This window comes from Musca domestica, unplaced genomic scaffold, assembly GCF_030504385.1.
Source record: "Musca domestica strain aabys unplaced genomic scaffold, Musca_domestica.polishedcontigs.V.1.1 5, whole genome shotgun sequence".
Lineage (NCBI taxonomy): Eukaryota > Metazoa > Arthropoda > Insecta > Diptera > Muscidae > Musca > Musca domestica.
This window is the reverse complement of record NW_026712346.1, coordinates 13,320,377-13,345,040: the sequence shown is the minus strand read 5'-3', so window position 1 is coordinate 13,345,040 and position 24,664 is coordinate 13,320,377. Positions and strand designations below refer to the sequence as shown.

Below are 24,664 nucleotides of genomic sequence, written 5' to 3'. Positions count from 1 at the left end.
GCACAATATTTTGTATTGTGCCTAGGATGGTTGGTACTGATAATGGGACATATCGAATCCGGAAGTAGAATATGACTTCAAATCCGGAAGTAGAATATGACTATATGTGTTTGCGAATTCGAGTTAGTTGGTAGTAAAAATTCGCACTCGAAATATTTTACTATCGAATCGAATTATATGGCAATCCCCCTGTGTACCAAAATGTCTTATGTAAACAAACGAAAGTCATTAAAACAATCGTTAACTATTTGTTCATTATTTTGTTTTTTTTTTCTTTTTTGTGTTTTATTCATTAACAAAAATAGATTATCATACAATCATACATACATAGGTATATGAAAACACAATCGTACGTTACGAATTCGGATACAAACATATTTAGATATTCGTTGTTATGAAATACAGGTTGTCGCCATGCAAGTCCAAAGGCAACAGATGAAGTACACAAGATTTGAAATTGACTTGAAATAATTAAAAAAAAAAAAAAACAAAATACGAATCGTTGTATACATATATAAGCGCTCGCAGGGTGAGAGAAGATTGCGGTTCCAAACTAATTCTCTCGGCCACAGCGATAACAAAGTCATTTACAATACAATTATAAATTAAGGATAAAGGTTATTGCATTTAGACCCCGATAAATTAATGGCTACGATAATCCGCAAATATATATGCATGTACTCGTATTACTCGTCAATAACATACGAGTATGCAGATTGTAAATTAACAATATCATAGACTAAACAAAGAACATAGAGAAAAGAAATACAAATTCGATTGGACAGATGTCGCTTATGTTGTTTATATGAATTGTAGTGAAAATACTCAGGTTACTAATATATTTCAATTGATAAAAGTAGTAACAATAACAAACTGGAAATTGATGATTTACAAACAAAAAATGGAAATTTGGAAAAGTGAAATAGAGTCAACACTTTATTTAGTCTAGGATAATACCTCGCATTTTCAAATGCAGATTTGCACACATACATATTTGCATATTTGGTAAATAAATATTTATGTATATATCCTAAGGGTTAGGGACTACGTTTATAGTCGTTAGACTCGCATATGTATAACAGGATCATTGCTGCGTAAGTTAGCAAATATATATACTTGGGATCGATCGAAAACGCAGTACAATGGCCAATCTGGGAGTTGTTGAAGGTGTTGCAAGCAACATCATGTATCTGACAAATTTCTAACCAACTTAGTTCTGAGAACTACAAGCACATTTAGGGTTGTGCTTCAGTGATCTAACATCCTTAGCCTAATTTGGAATTTTACCAACCCTGCCCACCCCTCATCCAGATCATGATCCTGAAATTGTTCCACAATGTCTTCGAAGTCGGTTTCTATTCGTTTTGTGGCTTGGTGCGTTTCGGCTTTGGCACCGGATTCCAATCCAAATTCGATGAAATCGGCGAGGATTCTCTATAGTCGTAGACTTCTTTTTTGACTGTACATTTTTGGAATATTTCACCATTGTCCAGCTTTTGAGAGGCGATGCATTCACTGTAGCTGGGCGGTGGTGACACTGATGACGGGTTCGAGCCATTGAACGTCGACGTACCGTTGCTTCTGTCCCGATGTTCCATTTGATTTACCATCCTTCGGATTTCCCTTTGGCTTTCGTCAATTATTCGAAGATTTTCGTTGCTGCTGTCGACATTGGTGGAAGCAGTCTGGGGACCACTAACAATGGTGAAGTCTTTGTTGGCCGCCGCATGCAAAAGACGCTGACTGCGATTAATGGATTCGATTATGTCTTTGACAGATTTTCTCTTCTCAGGCGGTATGTTGGTTTCCAGAGGGGCCAAGGTTGAACGCTTCCATTCCATTTGTGTTCGTGGACGATATAGGGCGTCAAATTGTGCACTATCGTTGCCTGTGCCGTCTTCGGCTGAGTTTGTGATTCGGGTCGACGATGAAGCGAATGTTGGCAGTTCACTTTGTCGATCTTTGGTTTGAGCTTCTACGACTTGTACAGCCGCTTCGGGAGTTTGTTTTTGCTCTCCAACCACTTGAGAAGTTGACGAGTCGACAACGGTTTCCTTTGGCAAACTTTGCTGCGAGGGTACTGAGGGTGGTGGTGGCACAATTTCGTCACGAGAGGGTCGTCTGGCATGAACATTTCTCATGGGTTTGTGTATCTCGGCAAAACTGTGACTTTGTCCAACTCGCTCGACCATGGGCTTTGGTGAAAGTGCAGGCTTTTCTCTAATCTCTGGACTGGGTTTGCGCGGCTCTTCTTGTATTTGCAAATCATTCGTGACTGTCGCTTTCGGACTCTGCACCAGCTTTGTAGTCTCTTTCGTCAGTTCGGTATTTTCTGGGGCTTTCCTCTGTCTCGGTGGACTGGTGAGTACGAAGGGCGTTTTTGTGGTTATAACTTCGTGCTCGTTTTTGAAACTGGTCACCTTGCTGGGATGATGCTCCCGAGGTGTTGCCCTTGGACTTTCCACATGCACGTGAATGCACTCAACATGACCCACCTCCGTTTCGTTTTTGGCAGAACGCTGAGCTGGTAAAGGTTTATGGACTTGTTCCTGAGGTTCCTCAATCTTTAGTTGGACACTTTCGACCTGGGTTGATGTGATTTGATCCTCGGAATTTTTGGGTTTCTTTGGTATGGCTCCGTTACTCATGATTACCTTCTTCTCCGTTTCGACTGCTGAGACTACATGACCATTAACTGGCTTAGAGGTTGTATTGCCTGTATGCGTTGTTGTGACGTTTTGCTCAACGGATTTTGTTTCTGTCTCCCCAACGGCTTTTGGTGCCATCGCTTGCGTCTCGGCAACAGATGTCGCTTTGTCGGCATGGATTTCAGCAATGGGCGTTGCCTGTGCTGTGGCCTTTGTCTCATCTTGTAGCACCAGCTTGGTATCATTATTTTTCTGAGTTGAAATTGTTATTGTTGTATTGCTTATTTGTTGCACGGATTTCTGGTCATTTGCTGTTGATGTTGTTGTCGTCGTAATATTGTTATCTTTGTTTGGGGTGGGGTGTTTAATTCCATCTTCTGTTGTTCCATCTTTAGAAGTACTGACATTTTTGGTATTGTCGACGGGCTCGGGCTTTGGATTCGTCGTTGTTGTGCTTATTACAGTTGTTGTTTTTATAACGGTTTTCTCTGTATCTGCTCTCGATGCGTTGCCATCTGATGACGTCTCCCTTATTTTAGTTTCCTTTTTGACGACTGGACCAATGTCGTCGTTATTTTTATTTTTTACAAAACTTTCAATTTCAGCCGTGAGATTGGCAATATCCGTATCCTCTCTGATACACAACTCATCATTTGGCAAATCATCCTGACTAGATTTAATTACGATAGCTGGGGCCATTGAAGACTTTTCTGACTGTAAAATAAAAATAAAATGGAATATGTGAAAATTAATATTTGCATTGGTTATGTAATGAATAATTTGGGCTAAGGACAGTTCCATTAAATTTCCCTAGACTAATGTATGGCACTCTCAGGCCCATGTGTTCATCTATGCGCGGTAAAAGCAGCATCAACTACAAACCATTATTTTTCAAGGAAAATAATGATGACCCTATCCAAGATTCTAAGCTGTCTACACATTTCTGGCTACAGCCCATAAAGGTTGTTGAATTCCTAAACCTGGACATTGAGAAAGAGCCGGATTAATTAGAATACAAACAACGGAGCATGTTAACACTGCTACCACAACAAATTTCGAGAAAAAAAAAAAAAACTATTGTCAGTAGTGGGGACTTATGGCATAATAATGTGGTATAGATGCAAATCGAAATATATAAAATAGGCAAGCACCGCTATAAGGGCCTATTGTTAAAACGTAGACCAATATCAACAACTTTTCATTAGGCGAATTATGATTCAATGAGAATACAAAAATATTATTTCATACTAAGCTTAACTTTCATTCTGCACAATTGTCATTTTGTGGATGAGAGTGATGAGAAAATAAGAGAGCCCCTGCAATTATCAACAGCCTCTCGTAGCTAAAAACGGTCAAGTGCGGCAATTATAATTGCCTAGTGTGCAGACATTAAGTATGTATCTCAAATGTTTCAGTTAGATTAAAAGTGATGATGTGAGATTGATGTGATAAGCAGATTGGCATCATGTCTTGGCATATTTGGTGTAATATCCTAAAGGGATGACAAAGCCGCGCTTGAATTCTGCCATCCCATGATGCCAAGTTTAGGCATCATCATATTTACCCAGCTAGCATTTGGAAGATTGTTTTTGAAAAAATCATTTTGGTGAGTCTTCTTCGATTCCTTTTGATGACCAAAAAATGATTAACTGACTTGTATGATCGAAAAGCGACTCAAAAATAACTCTCTCTAATGAATGAAAAGAGATCAATTTAATATACAAGAACAAAATGTAGGGGAATCGCAAATCAATCATTGAGATGTGCAAAATGTGACTATTTTTCCGTTATTTATTATCGTATTGTGATCATATAGAGATTGAAAAATGATTAGTCTTAAAATGATCTTGCAGCTGTTTGAAAAGTGATCAAAATTATGTATTTTTTGATTATATTTTGCACAGATGAGTGCATAAATGCTGCTTGTTTTGTTATGCAAGGGTCATTTTGTTTCTGGACTGACTATCGAAAAGTTGAATTATTGTTTATTTATAAAAAGTTCGTGGAGGCGTCAACAGCAAAAGTGTATAATATTGAAGAGTGAAAAAATATGAAAAAAGTGCACGTGGATGAGAGTGATGAGAAAATAAGAGAGCCCCTGCAATTATCAACAGCCTCTCGTAGCTAAAAACGGTCAAGTGCGGCAATTATAATTGCCTAGTGTGCAGACATTAAGTATGTATCTCAAATGTTTCAGTTAGATTAAAAGTGATGATGTGAGATTGATGTGATAAGCAGATTGGCATCATGTCTTGGCATATTTGGTGTAATATCCTAAAGGGATGACAAAGCCGCGCTTGAATTCTGCCATCCCATGATGCCAAGTTTAGGCATCATCATATTTACCCAGCTAGCATTTGGAAGATTGTTTTTGAAAAAATCATTTTGGTGAGTCTTCTTCGATTCCTTTTGATGACCAAAAAATGATTAACTGACTTGTATGATCGAAAAGCGACTCGAAAATAACTCTCTCTAATGAATGAAAAGAGATCAATTTAATATACAAGAACAAAATGTAGGGGAATCGCAAATCAATCATTGAGATGTGCAAAATGTGACTATTTTTCCGTTATTTATTATCGTATTGTGATCATGTAGAGATTGAAAAATGATTAGTCTTAAAATGATCATGCAGCTGTTTGAAAAGTGATCAAAATTATGTATTTTTTGATTATATTTTGCACAGATGAGTGCATAAATGCTGCTTGTTTTGTTATGCAAGGGTCATTTTGTTTCTGGACTGACTATCGAAAAGTTGAATTATTGTTTATTTATAAAAAGTGCGTGGAGGCGTCAACAGCAAAAGTGTATAATATTGAAGAGTGAAAAAATATGAAAAAAGTGCACGTGGATGAGAGTGATGAGAAAATAAGAGAGCCCCTGCAATTATCAACAGCCTCTCGTAGCTAAAAACGGTCAAGTGCGGCAATTATAATTGCCTAGTGTGCAGACATTAAGTATGTATCTCAAATGTTTCAGTTAGATTAAAAGTGATGATGTGAGATTGATGTGATAAGCAGATTGGCATCATGTCTTGGCATATTTGGTGTAATATCCTAAAGGGATGACAAAGCCGCGCTTGAATTCTGCCATCCCATGATGCCAAGTTTAGGCATCATCATATTTACCCAGCTAGCATTTGGAAGATTGTTTTTGAAAAAATCATTTTGGTGAGTCTTCTTCGATTCCTTTTGATGACCAAAAAATGATTAACTGACTTGTATGATCGAAAAGCGACTCAAAAATAACTCTCTCTAATGAATGAAAAGAGATCAATTTAATATACAAGAACAAAATGTAGGGGAATCGCAAATCAATCATTGAGATGTGCAAAATGTGACTATTTTTCCGTTATTTATTATCGTATTGTGATCATATAGAGATTGAAAAATGATTAGTCTTAAAATGATCTTGCAGCTGTTTGAAAAGTGATCAAAATTATGTATTTTTTGATTATATTTTGCACAGATGAGTGCATAAATGCTGCTTGTTTTGTTATGCAAGGGTCATTTTGTTTCTGGACTGACTATCGAAAAGTTGAATTATTGTTTATTTATAAAAAGTTCGTGGAGGCGTCAACAGCAAAAGTGTATAATATTGAAGAGTGAAAAAATATGAAAAAAGTGCACGTGGATGAGAGTGATGAGAAAATAAGAGAGCCCCTGCAATTATCAACAGCCTCTCGTAGCTAAAAACGGTCAAGTGCGGCAATTATAATTGCCTAGTGTGCAGACATTAAGTATGTATCTCAAATGTTTCAGTTAGATTAAAAGTGATGATGTGAGATTGATGTGATAAGCAGATTGGCATCATGTCTTGGCATATTTGGTGTAATATCCTAAAGGGATGACAAAGCCGCGCTTGAATTCTGCCATCCCATGATGCCAAGTTTAGGCATCATCATATTTACCCAGCTAGCATTTGGAAGATTGTTTTTGAAAAAATCATTTTGGTGAGTCTTCTTCGATTCCTTTTGATGACCAAAAAATGATTAACTGACTTGTATGATCGAAAAGCGACTCGAAAATAACTCTCTCTAATGAATGAAAAGAGATCAATTTAATATACAAGAACAAAATGTAGGGGAATCGCAAATCAATCATTGAGATGTGCAAAATGTGACTATTTTTCCGTTATTTATTATCGTATTGTGATCATGTAGAGATTGAAAAATGATTAGTCTTAAAATGATCATGCAGCTGTTTGAAAAGTGATCAAAATTATGTATTTTTTGATTATATTTTGCACAGATGAGTGCATAAATGCTGCTTGTTTTGTTATGCAAGGGTCATTTTGTTTCTGGACTGACTATCGAAAAGTTGAATTATTGTTTATTTATAAAAAGTGCGTGGAGGCGTCAACAGCAAAAGTGTATAATATTGAAGAGTGAAAAAATATGAAAAAAGTGCACGTGGATGAGAGTGATGAGAAAATAAGAGAGCCCCTGCAATTATCAACAGCCTCTCGTAGCTAAAAACGGTCAAGTGCGGCAATTATAATTGCCTAGTGTGCAGACATTAAGTATGTATCTCAAATGTTTCAGTTAGATTAAAAGTGATGATGTGAGATTGATGTGATAAGCAGATTGGCATCATGTCTTGGCATATTTGGTGTAATATCCTAAAGGGATGACAAAGCCGCGCTTGAATTCTGCCATCCCATGATGCCAAGTTTAGGCATCATCATATTTACCCAGCTAGCATTTGGAAGATTGTTTTTGAAAAAATCATTTTGGTGAGTCTTCTTCGATTCCTTTTGATGACCAAAAAATGATTAACTGACTTGTATGATCGAAAAGCGACTCAAAAATAACTCTCTCTAATGAATGAAAAGAGATCAATTTAATATACAAGAACAAAATGTAGGGGAATCGCAAATCAATCATTGAGATGTGCAAAATGTGACTATTTTTCCGTTATTTATTATCGTATTGTGATCATATAGAGATTGAAAAATGATTAGTCTTAAAATGATCTTGCAGCTGTTTGAAAAGTGATCAAAATTATGTATTTTTTGATTATATTTTGCACAGATGAGTGCATAAATGCTGTTTGTTTTGTTATGCAAGGGTCATTTTGTTTCTGGACTGACTATCGAAAAGTTGAATTATTGTTTATTTATAAAAAGTGCGTGGAGGCGTCAACAGCAAAAGTGTATAATATTGAAGAGTGAAAAAATATGAAAAAAGTGCACGCTTATCTCTTTTTTTATTTATTAATTTTTATAAAGAAAATGTCAGCAAATTAAATTACAAAAATAGAAAAGGTTAAAATAAAAACGATGGCATAAGAGGCAGAAAATTTAATTTTCTGAAAAAGAAGTAAAACTGAATATGAGACAAATGAAAGAAATGCCCAGAAACGTGAGTTGGTGCAGAAATGAGACAGAGCTTGAATTGTAAGTATAAAAAATTGGGTATTTGATTGATTAATTCACTACTTTATAAACTTTTAATACATGTATAATGTTTTGATAATCTATTTCCAGAAAGATTTTATTGCAAAAACCGAAAGGTTTTTTCAGATAAATTAGCCTGTCAATACAGCTGGAAGGGGACAGGGTAAATCTGAGTGCAGAAAAGTGTTATTTAGTTAGAGTAATCAAAAGTAAGTTCGTCTTTTTAACACGTATATAAAGAATTAGTAAAATGGATAGACTTGTACATATTTTATTTTAGATATTTGTCATCTCAAATGCTCAAGGAACGACAAGGATATGATCACAATCCTACAAAAAAACATTTTGTTCACGCTAGAGACCACGTTGCAAAAATAAACGGCCCGATTGCAGTTCCTGATTTTTTATTTTTTGATTTTTCATTTTTTTATTTCATTTTTTAATTTGTTTTTCACTTTCTTATTAAATTTTTTACTATCTATTATGATCAGAAAATGCGCTCATATTCCAGCATTTTAATCGCGCGACCAGATCAAAAAAGACTCGAATATGATTAAAAATTTAAAAAAATGCTGACTGGGTATTTAGTAAGTTTAGCAAGATGATTTTTTCTCTTTTGTACGAAGGAAGAATAAAGTAAACTGTCAACATTTAGAAACCTCTTGCAGAGTAATCATCAAAGACATAGGTCCGTTCTTATATATCTTCTATATAGTTCAGTTTTTGAAGTTCACATTATCGGGTTTTCATTATTACATCTTTCTATTAAAATAACTGCCAACCATCCTGGACACAATACAAATTGTTTTGCCACATTTTGAGGTTCTACGTCAAATAATATGGGCTGTATCGTGATTTCAACAGACAGACGGACATCGTTAAATCAACTTATTTAATATACCCTCCTTTTCAAGTTGGAGGGTATAAAAAGGGACAACGTAAATCGTTTATTTTATGTTGTAGAACTGAATTATAGATTTACTTCATGAAATTAATTACATTTGCGTTTTGTTTGTTATTTTTAAAGTAAAATGAAGATGCCATTGTGAAGTACCAGCTTGGCATACCTCTGTAAAAAATTTATTTATTTAACGGAAAGATGTAATAATGAAAACCCGATAAACTTTATCCTCCACTTTTCTTAAAGTAAGGGATAACAGAAGTGGACTATAAAGGAAATATATAAGAACGAGCCTATGTCTTTGTAATCCTGAGCAGAGGCAGTCGATGACTTTTGCCAAAAACAAAAAATCTTCTTATTTATTCAGTAACGTCTAGTAACGTCTAGCAGGATAGTGAGCTCACTCAAAGGAATATATGACAAAAAACAGACGACTTCCAGTACTAATTATGAAAGAAATCTGCTGTGTGTGCCAAAGCTCAATATTTCAATGAAAAAAAAAAATGAAAATAACAACTTGTTAAACCGATCAAAACATAAGATGATTTTGTTGTGACATAAATCATCGTAGCATCGTATAGGAGTCTGCCGGTATTTATAGACGGATCGAAGATGGAAGAAGACACGGAAGCCGGCGATCATAAAACAATGAAGAATGAAATAACTGAATAACTAAACCGGTCAAGCGGCTTTAAAAACTATCAATTCTGATGCAGCAGTGTAGAAAAAATGAGATGTACGCACTACTATCCGGCTTTGCTGGGTACCTGGGGCTGGATTCTTGTTCTATGAAAATATGAAATTAAAAATATTTTCTTTTATAAAATTGTTCATATATTTCCTTTATAAAAGTTTCCATTTCACATTTTCATAGAACAAGAATTGAGGCCCTGGTCAATTAATTGGCAAGGATGGGAACGCAGTCAACAGGTCTTGAAGTCGCCGATATGTTAAAACCTCCCCCTTGTTTTTTCAACAGACCATTAGAATTACTCTTCAACGGATCACGGTGCAAGATATCAAATTAGCTGATATCAGCAGCTAGCTGATATTTGCAACATCCGATTAAGGACGTCGAAATGGGATAACTCTAATGTCGAATACTGCTGGCTGTGTGAGGATGAGGAAGAGAATGAAACGATCGAACACCTTTTATGTCACTGTCCTTCTCTATCAAGGGAAACTCTACCATCTATGGAGGAACATTCGACTCATGATCTCAGTGTCCATTCAGACACGAATCCCTATAATCATCTGTAATTACTCTAAAAGACTTTACTGGCTCTGGCACCAGTATTAAAACACAACTCTTTTCAAATGCTTTTTCTCCATTATTTCTACTTATATCTACAAAGATCTATCACCCTCTATCCAACCACTAACTCTTCCTTTTCTTTATTCCTTCATGCAGAATGATCACAATGGTCCGAAAGTCTTGGAGTGAGGTAGTTACAACTAAATGGTAACTGGAAATCCTCTATCCTAAACTAACCAACGTTGACTTGTTTCAATATCGGTCCATAGCACTATGGGGCCGATGTCATGTTTTTGATGCAAAAAAATCACAGGGAAGAGGTAGGCTTTCCAAAGTTCGTTTTAAGTGCTGGTTATAATGAGAACAACAGCTGCTGAATTTCTTTTGAATCGGCAAGAATATAGATATAGCTCCCACACATAAGTTTTATCGACTTGAGATGTAAGCCCCTCAGAGACGTAATATGTATTCCATAACAATGACATTCTGTACGAGGTATCAGAGACAAATTTGGTCGAAATCGGTTCAGATTTATACATAGCTCCCAAATATATTCCCCTCAATTTTTGGGTAAATGATACACCAACCGAGTTATTTTTATACCCTCCACCATACATAGTATGGAGGGTAACTCCTCGAAATACTCATGTCAGACCCAACAAAGTATATATATTCTTGATCAGCGTAAAATTCTAAGACGATCTTTTGTCTGCATGCAGGTCAAGTTCGAAGATGGGCTATATCGGTCCACGATATCGTATAGCCCCCATATATCGGTACTCCCCGATAGTCGGTATTTTGATGATTTTACCCACATTTTTCAACGGAATTGTCTGAAATTGTATACAAGAGGTTCTTTGTGAGCACTTTACCCCCTGAAAGAAAATTCTCTTTATAGGTTAACGATATCATATATCCCCCATATAACGGTACCACCGATATTCGGTATTTTGATGATTTTAGCCAGATTTTCCTATGGTATTGTCTGAAAATCCACACAAGAAGTTCTTTGTGAGCACTTTAACCCCTGAAAGGTAATTGTCTATATAAGTCCAGAATATGGTATATCCCCCCCATATATCGGCACCTTCCGATGTTAGATATTTTAAATATTTTAACAAAATTTTTAATGGATTTTATTTTTTGAAAATTTTCTAATTCTTTCCAAATGGTGGAGAGTATTCAAAGTTCGGCCTGGGCGAAACTACTGCTTTTTTATTTGTTTTCTAAGTGGGTTCTATCTTGTAACATACAATAAAATTTCATCAAGATTAAAGTCTGGTATATTTGGACGAAATCAATTTCTTTATAGATATAGCTCTCATATATGTTTCATGCGATTTTATGTATAAGTCTTCTCAAAGTCATAATGAACCTTTCCAAGCAATGTCATTTGGTATGAGAGTTACTACAACCAATTGCAAGCCATATTGCGCATTCAATAAAGTTCATTGTTGGTATTATTTACTTCAAACAAATACACAATAGTTGTGTTCCAGAACCTGCAAATTAGTACTAATTAGCACTAATTCTGCTACAACGCGTTCCCGTACTCCAAAAACTAGCAAAACTTGCAGCTCTCTCGAGAAAAAATGGCGCTGAGTGGTGCCCTTTTCTGCTTGTTTTAGCTACATGAATTTGGCCGAGCAGAAATGTGCATATTGTAAATTTGACATTTAATTGGCAGGGCTAACAAGGTTGAAAAATGTATTGATACATTTCAATAAAGAAAATGATCAACTTGAAAACTAAAGGAAAAACTAATATTTGTCGTGCAAAAAACAAAAAGAGAAAATATGGAGCAACTGATGTATTCACTTTTGGATGATTCCAGCAGTGAAGAGGACTGGCTGAATGAGGAATCAGATTATTAATTATTATTATAAATTATTAATTTTAACTTATCGTCTTCAATACTCATTTTTTAAATGTTGGCGCTCTTTTCAGTAAGGTTTCACCAGTCCGATTTAGGCTGTTTACTTTGGGAATTTTGAATTTTGACATTTTATCGCATTTCTGCTAATTTTCCGTTCCCTTATTTTTTGAGCAAACCTAAATGAGAATGACATTTCGAACTGTTCTCTCTTCTGCTAGTTTTACTACTAAAAAAGTACTGGAACACAACTAATATGAGCAATTATTTTTTACCAGAAGCTCTACTAAGTATACACACAGATGTCGGGAAATATATTTTCGGCTCAGCCTGACTTTTGCCTTTTCAATACCCGTTAAATATGTAGTTGATAAAGACGGATCAGATGATGCTAGTAACTTGAAGACTCTGCCTTAAGCAAAAATACCATTTTATTACCTTTTAAATAATGATTTTCGGTTCTTTGTTTCTTAGCCGCTTTAGATTTGTTAGTGCATAAATGCTTGTTTATGGTCGTAAAATATTTGTCGATAATGCTTAATTCACACATTGCTCAAATCTAGTTTATTACATTTGTGGGATTTATCGTTGATTTTCCAGCAAAATGTTTAAAGCATGGAAGAGTTAAGAAGGTAAAGTCATGCAATCATATGTTTACAATTTTTTTTTAAAATTATTCATTTGACAACATCTCATTGTCAAAGTATATATTTATAAACCCATTGTACATACAAAATCAGAGGTGGGAACTTGTTTCCGTGCAGTGAAATTTGACAAGCTAAATTACAGAAAATGCAAAGATGGGAATGCTTTTTTGAAATGGCTTTACCTTCTTAATTTTACCATGGTTTAAAGAATTATGAATTTTTGAGGGTTTTTTGAAAAGTGCAAAGTGGTGCAAACTTTTTTCTTAAATATGATAGAACGCATTATTACCTTTCCCCACATGTATATTGCTTCCCAAATACCGCCCTAAACCGAAAGTTCTACTCCAAATGAAAAACAAAAACTATATAAACACGACACATTCATTCAAGAAGAGTGTTGCAACGTTTAACAATATTTTTTATTATACCCTCCACCTTGGAAAGGAGGGTATATTAACTTTGTCATTCCGTTTGTAACATCCTTAAATATTCGTCGTAGACCCCATAAAGTATTTGTATTCATAATCAGCATAAAATTCTAAGTCGATTTAATGATGTCCGTCTGTCTGTCTGTCCGTCTGTCTGTTGAAATCACGATACAGTCCACATTATTTGACGTGGAGCGCCAATATTTAGCAGAGCAATTTGTATTGTGTCTAGGATGGTTGGTATTGAAAATGAGATATATCGGTCCAGGTTCTGGTATAGTCCCTATGTAACGGTACCTCCCGATATTCGGTATTTTGATAATTTATGCCACATTTTTTCTCGGAGTTGTCTAAAAATTGGTATTTGTAGGCCATAACGGATCCCTGTGCGTGTGGCAAAACATTGCATGTATAGGTCCACGTTTTGGTATAGCCCCCATATAAAGGTACCTCCCGATATTGGGTATTTTGATGATTTTTGCCACATTTTTTTCACGGATTTGTCTAAAAATTGATATTTGTGGGTTATAATGGGTCCTAGTTCGTGTGGCGAAACATTGTATGTATAGGTCCACGTTTTGATATAGTCCCCATATAACGGTACCTCCCAATACTCGGTATTTTGATGATTTTTGACACATTTTTTCAAGAACTTCTCTGAAAATTGGTAGTTGTAGATCATAATGGGTCCCAGTTCGTGTGGCGAGTCATTGTAATTATAGGTCCTCGTTTTGGTATGACCCCCATATAACGGTACCTCCCAATATTCGGTATTTTTATTGTTTTTGCCACATTTTTTCACTGATTTGTCTAAAAATTGGCATTTGTAGGTCTTAATGGGTCCTAGTTCGTGGGGCGAAACATTGTATGTGTAGGTCCACGTTTTTATACAGTCCCCATATAACGGTACCTCCCAATATTCGGTATTTTGATGATTTTTGACACATTTTTTCAAGAACTTCTCTGAAAATTGGTAGTTGTAGATCATAATGGGTCCCAGTTCGTGTGGCGAGTCATTGTAATTATAGGTCCTCGTTTTGGTATGGCCCCCATATAACTGTACCTCCCGATATTCGGTATTTTTATTGTTTTTGCCACATTTTTTCACTGATTTGTCTAAAAATTGGCAATTGTGGGTCATAATGGGTTCCAGCTCCTTTGGCGAAACATTGCATGTGTAGGTGCACGATTTGGTATAGCCCCCATATAACGGTACCTAACGATATTCGGCATTTTAATGGTTATTGCCACATTTCTTCTAGCGTTTCCTTTACCCTAAGGTGGAGGGTATTAAAAGTTTGGCCTGGCCGAACTTAATGTTTTTTTACTTGTTTACAATAATAATCTTAGTCTACATTCTTTTTCACGTGTTTTACTCTTTTTATTCTTAATATAATGCAAACAGTGTTTTGGCACCAATAACAATGTAAGGTTTGATTAAGTTTATATGTCAGGAAGTGGCGAAAAGAAAATATGGAATATGGTAGAAGAATATAGGTAGATGCATCAAGGCTTGGTAATATTGATATGTCGAAATTGTTAAAATGTTTTATGAAAAAAAAGTGGATTTTTTAATGTGTTTTGATACGACGCAGATCAGAGGTTGTAATAATATAAATTTTTCAACAATTTTTACAAATTTTAATAATTTTTCATACAACATTTTCAATTCCAAAATCGGTTTGAGAGTTCATTGTCCCAGCAGCTGTGTCGATGCGACTACCTTTATTCTTCTACCATGATATGGAATCTTCAACAACTCGGCATAGGACCGTGAGTTGTTGCCAGATTGTAATTTTTTGTTTTGGAGTGTTATGAACGTATTTCCATTAATTTTTTTTTAATCGACTAATTTCGAAATATGATTTGTTGACCCAAAAACATGTCATCGCCCCCATAGTGCCATCCTAAAGTTCTTTGCTCTTTTACAAAAAAAGCCGGCCGGCGACTTATGACAATTAAATAAAGCCACTCTATGTCAATGTCTCTATTGACTCGCTTTATTTAATTTGACGTTTGACGGCTTACAGCGGCGACATTGTTGATAATAGAACAAAAAATAAATAAATAATAATTAAAAAATAAATTGATTTTTCACGGAAATTTTAAAAGAAAGCAGCGAAGCATTTCAGTTCCAGAAGTACCCAAACAATACGAATGCCTTAATGTAATTCCAATCTTTATATTTTCTGTAATTTACCTTGACAATTTCACTTCATAGAAAGAAGGTTTCCATCTCTGATTTGTACATGTAAAATGGATTTATACATGGTAAAATAATACAGGTAACAGCAAGTGTTGTTCTACAAATTTGCAAATTTGTAAGTAATGCAAGTGTCAGAGTTATGTGTTCAAAAATATAAACAAAATAATTAATTTTCAATAAATTATTTTATTTTTGGAATTTGGATTATTAAATTGAAAATGCAGAAGAATACTTCCTAAAATATTTAATTTTAATGCGTTCACCTGATTCCCCTGAATGTATATTTGTTAGCTGTTAATATCTCAACACTTCAAGCAATCGCTAGAAAATCGCGGAAAAGGCAACATCCCTTTCAAGTTGAAACCAAACAGCAACAGCATACATACATAAAGTATTCTATATTTTGCGTGGTGTCGCTGTTCCTTAACCGCAAAAAATGTTTCCGAACCATCGCCTTTGGCGTTTTGTTAAGTACAACGGCGATTTTTCATATTGTTAGGCAAAAAATATGTTCACATTGTCCTGCAGTGAAATTTTATATCAAAAAAGGGTATAACTATCAAAAAATGGAATTAAATAACAAAACGTCATATCGAGTTTGACACCAGCATCACTATAGAGTAAAATCAGCTGGGACTTGCTGTTACCTGCAATGATTATACCATGGGATTTATAAATGAACAGCTTGACAATGAGATGTTGTCAAATGAAAAAAATTGGAAAAAAATTGTAAACATATGATTGAATGTCTTTACCTTCTTAATTTTACCATGGTAAGAGTAGACAAACGATAATTTAATTAATCGGCTATATCTAACAGAAGTTCGAATCGGAGTGTTCCTTTATCATAGAAATGATTTATTCCGATACGCTGTCGATGGATCTAAGAGGGTAATAACGTAGAAATAATTACATTTTCTTTAGATTAATTAAATTCATTGTACTATTTTTTTTGCCAAATAGGCTACCGGCCGGAGAGAACCTTTCGGCGTTCGTTTTATCATCTTAAGTTTAGAAATGCCATGCGATATCTTATCGCCGCACTAAATTTTATCGTTGTACAAATACTTCCAATTACAGAATAACAACTCTGGTGTTTGCCTAAGAAAATAATGAAACAGCAGAAACGACTGTTGAACTCAAGTGCGGTTGCTGTTGGAACCACTTAGTTACTCTGCCCCGAGCAATTAATTAAATAAAATGCAAAGCACATGTGTTGGTGTGTGTGTGCGTTTGTTTAATTTTTGCAAAAAAAGCCAACGATTAGTAAATAAAGATGTTTGTATATTAGCAGATGACATTTTAAAAAGCGGGCGTGGGGTTCCGTCTATTACGAGCTACGACAAGTGGTTTACCAAAATACTTACGGGAGTGGGTGGTGCCGGTGCTCGACGCTTCTTGCGTGGCGTTGCTTTGGAAAGCGTCGAAGTAGAACCGCCATTAACACTTTGCAACGCATTGACATCTTCATTGTCATCATCGACGTCCGATTCGAAGGGGTTTGTGCTAACCATGCTGCTCTGCGACGATCTAGCGGCGAAACGAAACAGAAGATATGATAAAAATAGTAGAATATCAATAATTAACATATCGCCGTTAATTGAGACAAAGGGTCGAGACGAAAGCTGTGTTTGTGTGGATTGTTTATTCTTTGCCGTATGCGAACCGACTGAACTTGAAAGTCGGTACGATCGAATGCCGTTCAATCGATTCAAATCGGCACCTCTAATTGGTGGTATTAGATTATTTTGCTTGTTCTGGACTTGGGCGATAATACACAAACAAAGACATATGTTAATAATACTTACTTATAATAAAGATATATGTAATAAATGTCCCAACCCAAAAAGTCTACAGTCAGACCTCGATATGAAAAATGTTCTTCTAGACAAAAGTAATCGAATGCACGAAGTAAATACTTTATGGGCTCTTGCGCCACTTTCAGCTCTACATCTACATCTCTACTACAAAAAACCTCCATTACTGATCAGTGGCCCACTGACTAACAATTCTTTATTTTAGAAATAAGCAGATATTCTTTGGCCACTGAAAGTCAACAAATTATCTAAAAAGAATTTATACTCTTTTATACCCTCCACTATTCTATGGAGGGTATATTAACTTTGTCATTCCGTTTGCAATTCCTCGAAATATTCATAATACACCCTACAAAGTATATATATATTCTGGATCAGCGTAAAATTCTAAGACGATTTAGCGATGTTCGTCTGTCTGTTGTAATCACGGAATCGGAAACCGGAATTAAATCGAAATCAAATTTCGTATTTGATGTTCGTAATGGGTACTACAGCCTGTGACAAAAATGTTTGCATGCAGGTACACGTCTTCGTATAGCTCCCTTTTGACAGTCGGTATTTTAACGATTTCAGCAACATTATTCACCGGAATCGTTTCAAATTTCGTATCTTAGTGGGTACTACAACTTATGGCAAGAAAAATCATTTGCAAGTCCACGTCTTCGTATAGCCCCCATATGATGGTACCTCCCGATACTCCGTATTTTCATGATTTTTGCGCCATTATTCACCCCGATTCTCGTTTTATCCGACCCTGAGATTGAAATAGCAAATATGTATATGATTTGTGGTTAAACCAAACCTCCGAAAAATTTGTACAAAGAGCGATACTCACCCGGATTAGAGTGAGTGCGAATTAAGTTCGGCAGGGCTGAACTTTTTATATCCTCCACTACTATGTTTATGAAATAATACCGTTTATCGGCAGATACCGTTTTCAGTACAAATCAGCCTGCATATAATGTAAACTTTTCGTGTTTTCGATTGACAAACAGACGGACATCTGATCTTGGATCATTGACGAATATTTCAAGGTGTTGCAAACGGAATGACGGATTTAATATAACCTCCATTGTATGGTGGGGGGTATAAACATCGACCAAACATAATTTTTCGACGTCGTTCGAATATGAGTGATCATTTTTTTATCATTTTTGAGTGGGAGCAAAATTCGCTCGAAATCGAGCAGATTCTACTCTTGCAGAGCCAACGTTTAATGTTTATCATACTTTTGTTGTATATCTGTGTATGTGTATTTTTTCTGTACATGATCACGCACTCCACCTGTTCTCACCTTCTTGACCCTCACAGTACATATACATTTCTTCTAGGCTGAATTCCTAATACCTATTTGGGGTGGCATTAATCGTTTGGTAAACTTAAATTGAGGTAAAAAATAAATGCATTTTGAAGAATGTCATCTCAATCGGATAATAACTGCTAACTGTACTTTGCTTAAAAAAGAAACAATGTAATTGTATGGAGATCATCAAAAGGAACTATGCTTCTATCAGGTTTCCTTCCGCATGTTACAAAGGAAGGCACAAATACATAACACAATGTGCCCCAGTTGGGTGTTGGGTGGAGTACAAAAAGTTACATTTGAGACGTGACAAACAAAGAAATTAAGTTCAAGGATAATCACTTCAAGTACATTTTCCGTTACACCCTAATATACAAGACTCTAACGGTTGTGAGAAACAATAACAACACAAAATGATAAATGACAATGCACACAAAAATTGTGTATGGATTTCTTGTTGGGACTTCAGAGAACACCACAGTGGACAAAAAGGTACACTAACGACATCGTCAATCATCGCATGGATCCACTCACCCCCATCTGTTTAAGGCTATGTCTTGGTTCGATATGTATTTACCGCCACCTAGATTAGTATTTCGTAATGGTTGTGGTGTTACTGACCCACCATAAACATACCTTCTCGGCTTCACATAGGGTTTTTGTTGTTGCGGATTATAGCGTGGATTTGCTCGGGGCACTTGTATGGTGCTGCGATAATCATCGTTGCGATTGAAACCGAAACGATCCTGAAAAAGAAAACTTGATATGTTCATTCTGCTCCTAACTATATAAACATTTAGACACTCATATAAGTTTTTTACAAATTTGGTTTTTTAGCGAGTCCAATCAATGGTTCTGCCATGTTAAGGAATACTCACGTTTGTGGACGGTAGATTTTGCAGTGAACTACGGTATGTGGCATTCCGCTGGAAAGAATCTCCATTTATCGATGACGTTGCGCTGCCACGTAAACGATGATCGAACGAATTCCAACCGTTATCAACATTAATTTCACGCCGCAATGGAGGAGGGCTTTCAGAGGTCTTGTTAATGCCCAATGTTGAAGATTTCTTTTTCAAACTAAACGATTTGAAAGACCTGCAAGAGAATAGAGAAAAAGTATTCAGTTTAAGGCCAACTAACATTCACCTCAGGTTAGTGTCATATATGCATTGACGTATGTTATAAACAAGTATATCCCCAGTATAAGTATTTCGTATAGCAATATTTGAAGCTTAAGAATTGTTCATGGCAGAAGAATACAGGTAGATGCATCAACGCTTGGGAGCATTGATATGTCAAAAAAATTTAAATGTTTTTTCAAATATAAGTAGATTTTTATAAACTTTCTTATATTACGTCATTCGGAGGCTATTATAATTCGCGTTTTTCAACAATTTTTACAAATTTAAATAGTTTTTCATTCAACATTTTCAATTCCAAAATTGGTTTGACAGTTCATTGTCCAAGCAGCTGTGTCGACGCGTCTACCTATATTCTCTACCATGGAATTGTTGAGAGCGATTCAAATTATGCTACGTTAAATGTGAAATAATCACTCTATGTATGACTTATGACAAGGTATGAAAAACTGACCTTAAGTGCACACATGAGTATTTTATTAGGATTAACAAATGTTATGTACATATATATAAACTAGCTGGCCCTGTCCGCATTGCCGGCCCGTACTTTTAGTCTTTAATGCATATTTTTTCAAGCCTAATAAATTACAGATCTGACTTATGTAAGCGGCACAGTTTTTATTATACGTAATGACTCCATAGTAATTTCTATATAGAAATAAATATTCATGCCAAAAATTATAACAGATGTTCACCTACCGTCGGTTTTAGATATTTTGAATAGCCTGATTTTATTTGTCAGCCATAGGCTTTAATTTAAGTGTTAAAAACCTATATCATATAGAATGATAGAACATCTGTTATAGCCTCATGTGAAAACTCAGCTCAATTTTTGGAAAGAGCTTAGCAACATTTTCCATTCAAATAAGCTGTAGTTTGGAGTTTGTATTTCCAACTTTTAGAATGCCGTGCTGCGTAGTATTAAGTTTTGTCCACGTCATAATTTAGGCCAGAATGATTTCAGAATAGTCAAAGATAATTACTCATCTACACCCATTGCCGTAAGATGAGATTACATTTATTGTCATTTAAATTTGTGTTTTGAGACCCCATAAAGTCTATATTTTTTTATCATAGTATAATTCAATGACAACTAAACAAATGTTCGGTCCCGTGCTACTTTCTAATATTCGTAATTTGACATTTCCCAGTTTGACATTTCGGAGTTTATTTCATATAGACGTACATCACGAATGTACGCTTTCAATCAATATTCTCTTGGGGGTTACAAATTCAATAGAATACAACATTTTCTTTTCTGACCACACATTTGTTGGGAAAGTGGAAATGGGGGTACACTAATGTGGGGGGAGTATACTTAAATGAATGCCTATGTGGACAATTATCTGTAAGATGGTTCTCTACCCCAGGGTAGCCTAAATACATTTTTTTTTGCCAAATCAATTGATGTATGTGGTCGAGACCAAGATGGAGCCTATTCCGAAAATTGAACATTTTATGCGAAGAGGGTTTCTATCCCCTTAGAAACCAAGATGCTAAATAAGGTCCAAAAAAATGAAAAAAAGTGTCCAAGACCCCGAAGATAGGATGGCTTCCTCTCACATGACCAACATTTGCCGAAATTAGTATGAAAACCAGTAAGGAAAAGTCAAAAGTCGAATGTATGATACCCTACACCACTATGCATACTTAGTAGGGCTGCGGTAACAAAAGAATTTATCTGACGTACATCATACCACGTACCAACATTTGGCAGTTATAGTTTGGTTTCAGATGGAATTAACATATGGGAGGCATATCCAGAGACTTTATAATCTTTTATACCAAATAACATTCCTACTGAGTACATGATATCGTTTCGAGAAGGATTATATATAAAAAAATATATATCGGAGCCGAGTTCCACAATATGGAAACGTACGACCCGAAATTCACTCCATTTGGGTTGATATTAGCCATTATTTACACAATAAACCAGAACTCGGTTTAAGATGTATATGGGAGCTATACCCAAATCTGAACCGATATTGATACAATTTGCCAGAGGTATTTTCGAGCTCTATAAGATATCTGGTACCAAATATCATTGTTGTCGTAAGCATATTACGAATGTGAGGGACTTAAATACCAAACCGGATGAAACAAACATATGGGAGCTATAGCTATATCAGAACCTAATTTCTTCAAATCTTCAAATTTGTTGCGCTTGCTTCTAGCCTAATTCGATGGGATGTACCAAAATGCAGGTCATTTGGATTTGTATTGGCCATTTGGTGCACAATTAACTCGAAATCGGTTGAAATCATTTTTGTTTGTGTTCGCTAGTTGAAAGCTAGATACCCATTTTAGACATGAAAGATCGCAACTTAATATCGTATTGCGCACTCATTTCAGTTTTAATATTATTTATTCAGAATTCAAAACGATTTTTGCCAAGATTCCAAACGCAATTATTGTAATACTTGAATGCGTAAACAAACAAATGGCGCGATCTACCAAAGCGAGAACATGCCAGGAACAGTTGAACGTGAGAATAGCATGAACATACCAAATTTAGTTCGCATACACGAAGGGTTTTTCCTTCGGATTTATTAATTTCATAGAAAATGCCAAGCGCGCAGGAAACTGCAATATTTTGAAGTTGACTGACATTTCTTTTGCAATTACAGGGTGAGATGAAAAAATTTCAACCAAATCCAGTATGCTGTCATTCCTACGCCACTCGTCCGACAGCTGTTAAAATTATTCCAGTGACAGCTCATAGTATATTGTTTACAATCGTACCGAAAGTGGTAAACTGCTGAATTTGGTTTTCTCCGATGAGAAAACATTCGTTGTCCAGTTGTTTGTAAACAAACATGATGATCGTGTTTACTTGCCAAAGAGGTCAGCTGAAAATGTGCACCTTCGTTTGGCCACCAGGACTCAAGCGCCGTCCATGGTGATGGTGTGGGCCGCCATAACAGAATAAATACGGAATATTATCGCGAAAATATTCTAGTGGGTGTATTAAAGCCTTGGGCACGCAAACATTTTGACCGCAGACCTTGGACATTGCAACAGGACTCGGCACCATCGCACTCAGCACGCTCCACCCAAGAATGGTTACAAAATGAAGTTCCTCTCTTCATTTCCAGCGAACAATGGCCACCAAAACTTATATACGGATACCAATCCGTTGGACTATTGTGTGTGGAGTATTGTGGTTGGCACTAAAAAATACCAAAGTGTCGATCACCTCAAGCAAGCGCTTCGCCGGGAATGGACCAAAATACAGCAGAACAACATTCGGGTAGCGTGTGACGGTTTCATTGGCCGTTTAAAGGTCATAATTCGTGCCAAAGGTGACCAATTCGAACAAATCTAAAGTAATTCTAAAATTTGATGCTATTATCGACATTGTTTGCTTTCATTCAATAAAATTTGAAAACAAATGAAAAATTATGCCGTTTGAGTTTGTTTCAGTTTTTTTTTTATCTCACCCTGTAGAATAGCATGTTATTGTTAGTCTTTTATACTCACCACATATCTCTAAGATTACCAATTGAGAAACTATTCCGACGTCCTTCGCCATCCTTTTTCGAAATTTTCCAAAAACGCAGCCGTTTATGTTGTTCGTCTTCATAGAAGGGATTCAAGTGTTCGGGGTAGTTGTAAATCGATACCTGGCTCGTGGATCGGCCATTACGCATGACCACAACATCGCCGTTTAAGCTGCCCATTTTAAATTACAGGTATTTCTGAAAAATAGAGTGGATATGGTAGACTATTAATCAATGGACAAAAAGTAGACCAAAAATATATAATTTGAAATGAATCGATTTTTTAAATATTTTTTTTATATTTCCTATGTACTGAGTTTAATTCAGAGGAAACATTGTAATTTCACTTCTGTTTCTATTTATGCCGATAGTGTAGTCATCGTGGTCTATTAAAACTTTTGCTGACATGCTTTTTTTTTAAAAAAAAAAACAAATTATATACAGGTCGAAGACAGAGTTCGTACTATTGGTACAATTTTACAGGCTGTTCGAAGAAGGGCTTCTATGGACTGTCATTCTCTATTATTCTATTGCCATGGCACAATAATTTTCAAGGTAGCGCATATCAATCACCTCAATACAATTTTTTAGTAGAATCTTTCTGGTAATTTTCTCTGAAATTACAATATGGCCAAATGAAGAAAACAACTTGTGATTGCGAAATTACTAATAATAAAGGCATTGTTAGTAATTTCAAAGTCGCAAGCCTCTAGCTTCAGAGTTGTGTTTTTCAAAACTTTTCCAATCTGTTCTACCTAGTATAACGTTTATGGGGTATAACATTTCTTCTAAGTTAAAAAATTGTCGGGAGCGCTTAAAAGTAGATTATAAATGTATGTGAAATACTCACTTAACACATTACTCTAACATGATGTGTAAACTAGCCTTATGACTGCGTTTCGATCCATCTTTTGACTTGCACGGATGTCTTGGTAGGGTTAGGTTGTCGATTGTCTAGGCCAAATCAGCTAAATGCTAGTTTACACATCATGTTAGAGCCAGCGTAATACAGCTATTCTGAAATGGAATAACGAAAAATCGCAAGGTGGGGATATACAAGCAATTTGGCATCTAGGCATGGCATATAAATGCGAAATTATAAGAAGTGTATCAAAACAAACAACGATTAACCTACCGATCACACAAGGTCACAAACTTTTTATTTTCATTTATTATTTTTCTATTGTTGTGTACTAAAAAACAAATTGTGTACTAAAAAACAATTTTCAATGCAAGGGTACACCAACAGAACTTTTGCCCTAATGTCTTTCGGCTGAGTCGTTTGCGAATGATTCACCATAGAACGCTTCCAAACCAAACGATGACATGAAATGAACTAAATATTAGTTTTTTACGCTACTTGTTATGAGTTAATATACAAGCAAAGGTTTTGCAATAATTATTGTCCTGTTTCGTCTTCCAGTAGAGTACATTCAGTTTTTTCGTGCGGGCAAGAAACGCTCATATACCCTTATGGAACAATGAAGACGCAGGGAAAAGCAAAAAAAAAAAATCCTGTGGGGCGACCACAATGAGAATCTTTT

At 35.7% G+C, this 24,664-nt stretch overlaps 1 protein-coding gene across 9 annotated transcripts in view; it reads right to left on the bottom strand.

Moving 5' to 3' along the window:
• Positions 1-245: 245 nt before the first annotated feature.
• Positions 246-24,664, bottom strand: part of LOC101892793 (probable serine/threonine-protein kinase kinX) — a 64,981-nt gene continuing 40,562 nt past the window's right edge. For 8 of the 9 annotated variants that reach the window (XM_059128030.1, XM_059128031.1, XM_059128032.1 and 5 more), the window contains 5 exons: positions 23,101-23,318; positions 19,354-19,573; positions 19,010-19,221; positions 16,723-16,885; positions 246-3,362 (listed from right to left, as the gene is read on the bottom strand). In XM_059128030.1, the coding sequence (XP_058984013.1) occupies positions 1,356-3,362; positions 16,723-16,885; positions 19,010-19,221; positions 19,354-19,573; positions 23,101-23,300 (2,802 nt within the window). In that variant the 5' untranslated portion in view covers positions 23,301-23,318 and the 3' untranslated portion in view covers positions 246-1,355. The remainder of the gene's footprint in view (positions 3,363-16,722; positions 16,886-19,009; positions 19,222-19,353; positions 19,574-23,100; positions 23,319-24,664) is intronic. The other variant, XM_011294186.3, reaches the window with a different exon arrangement.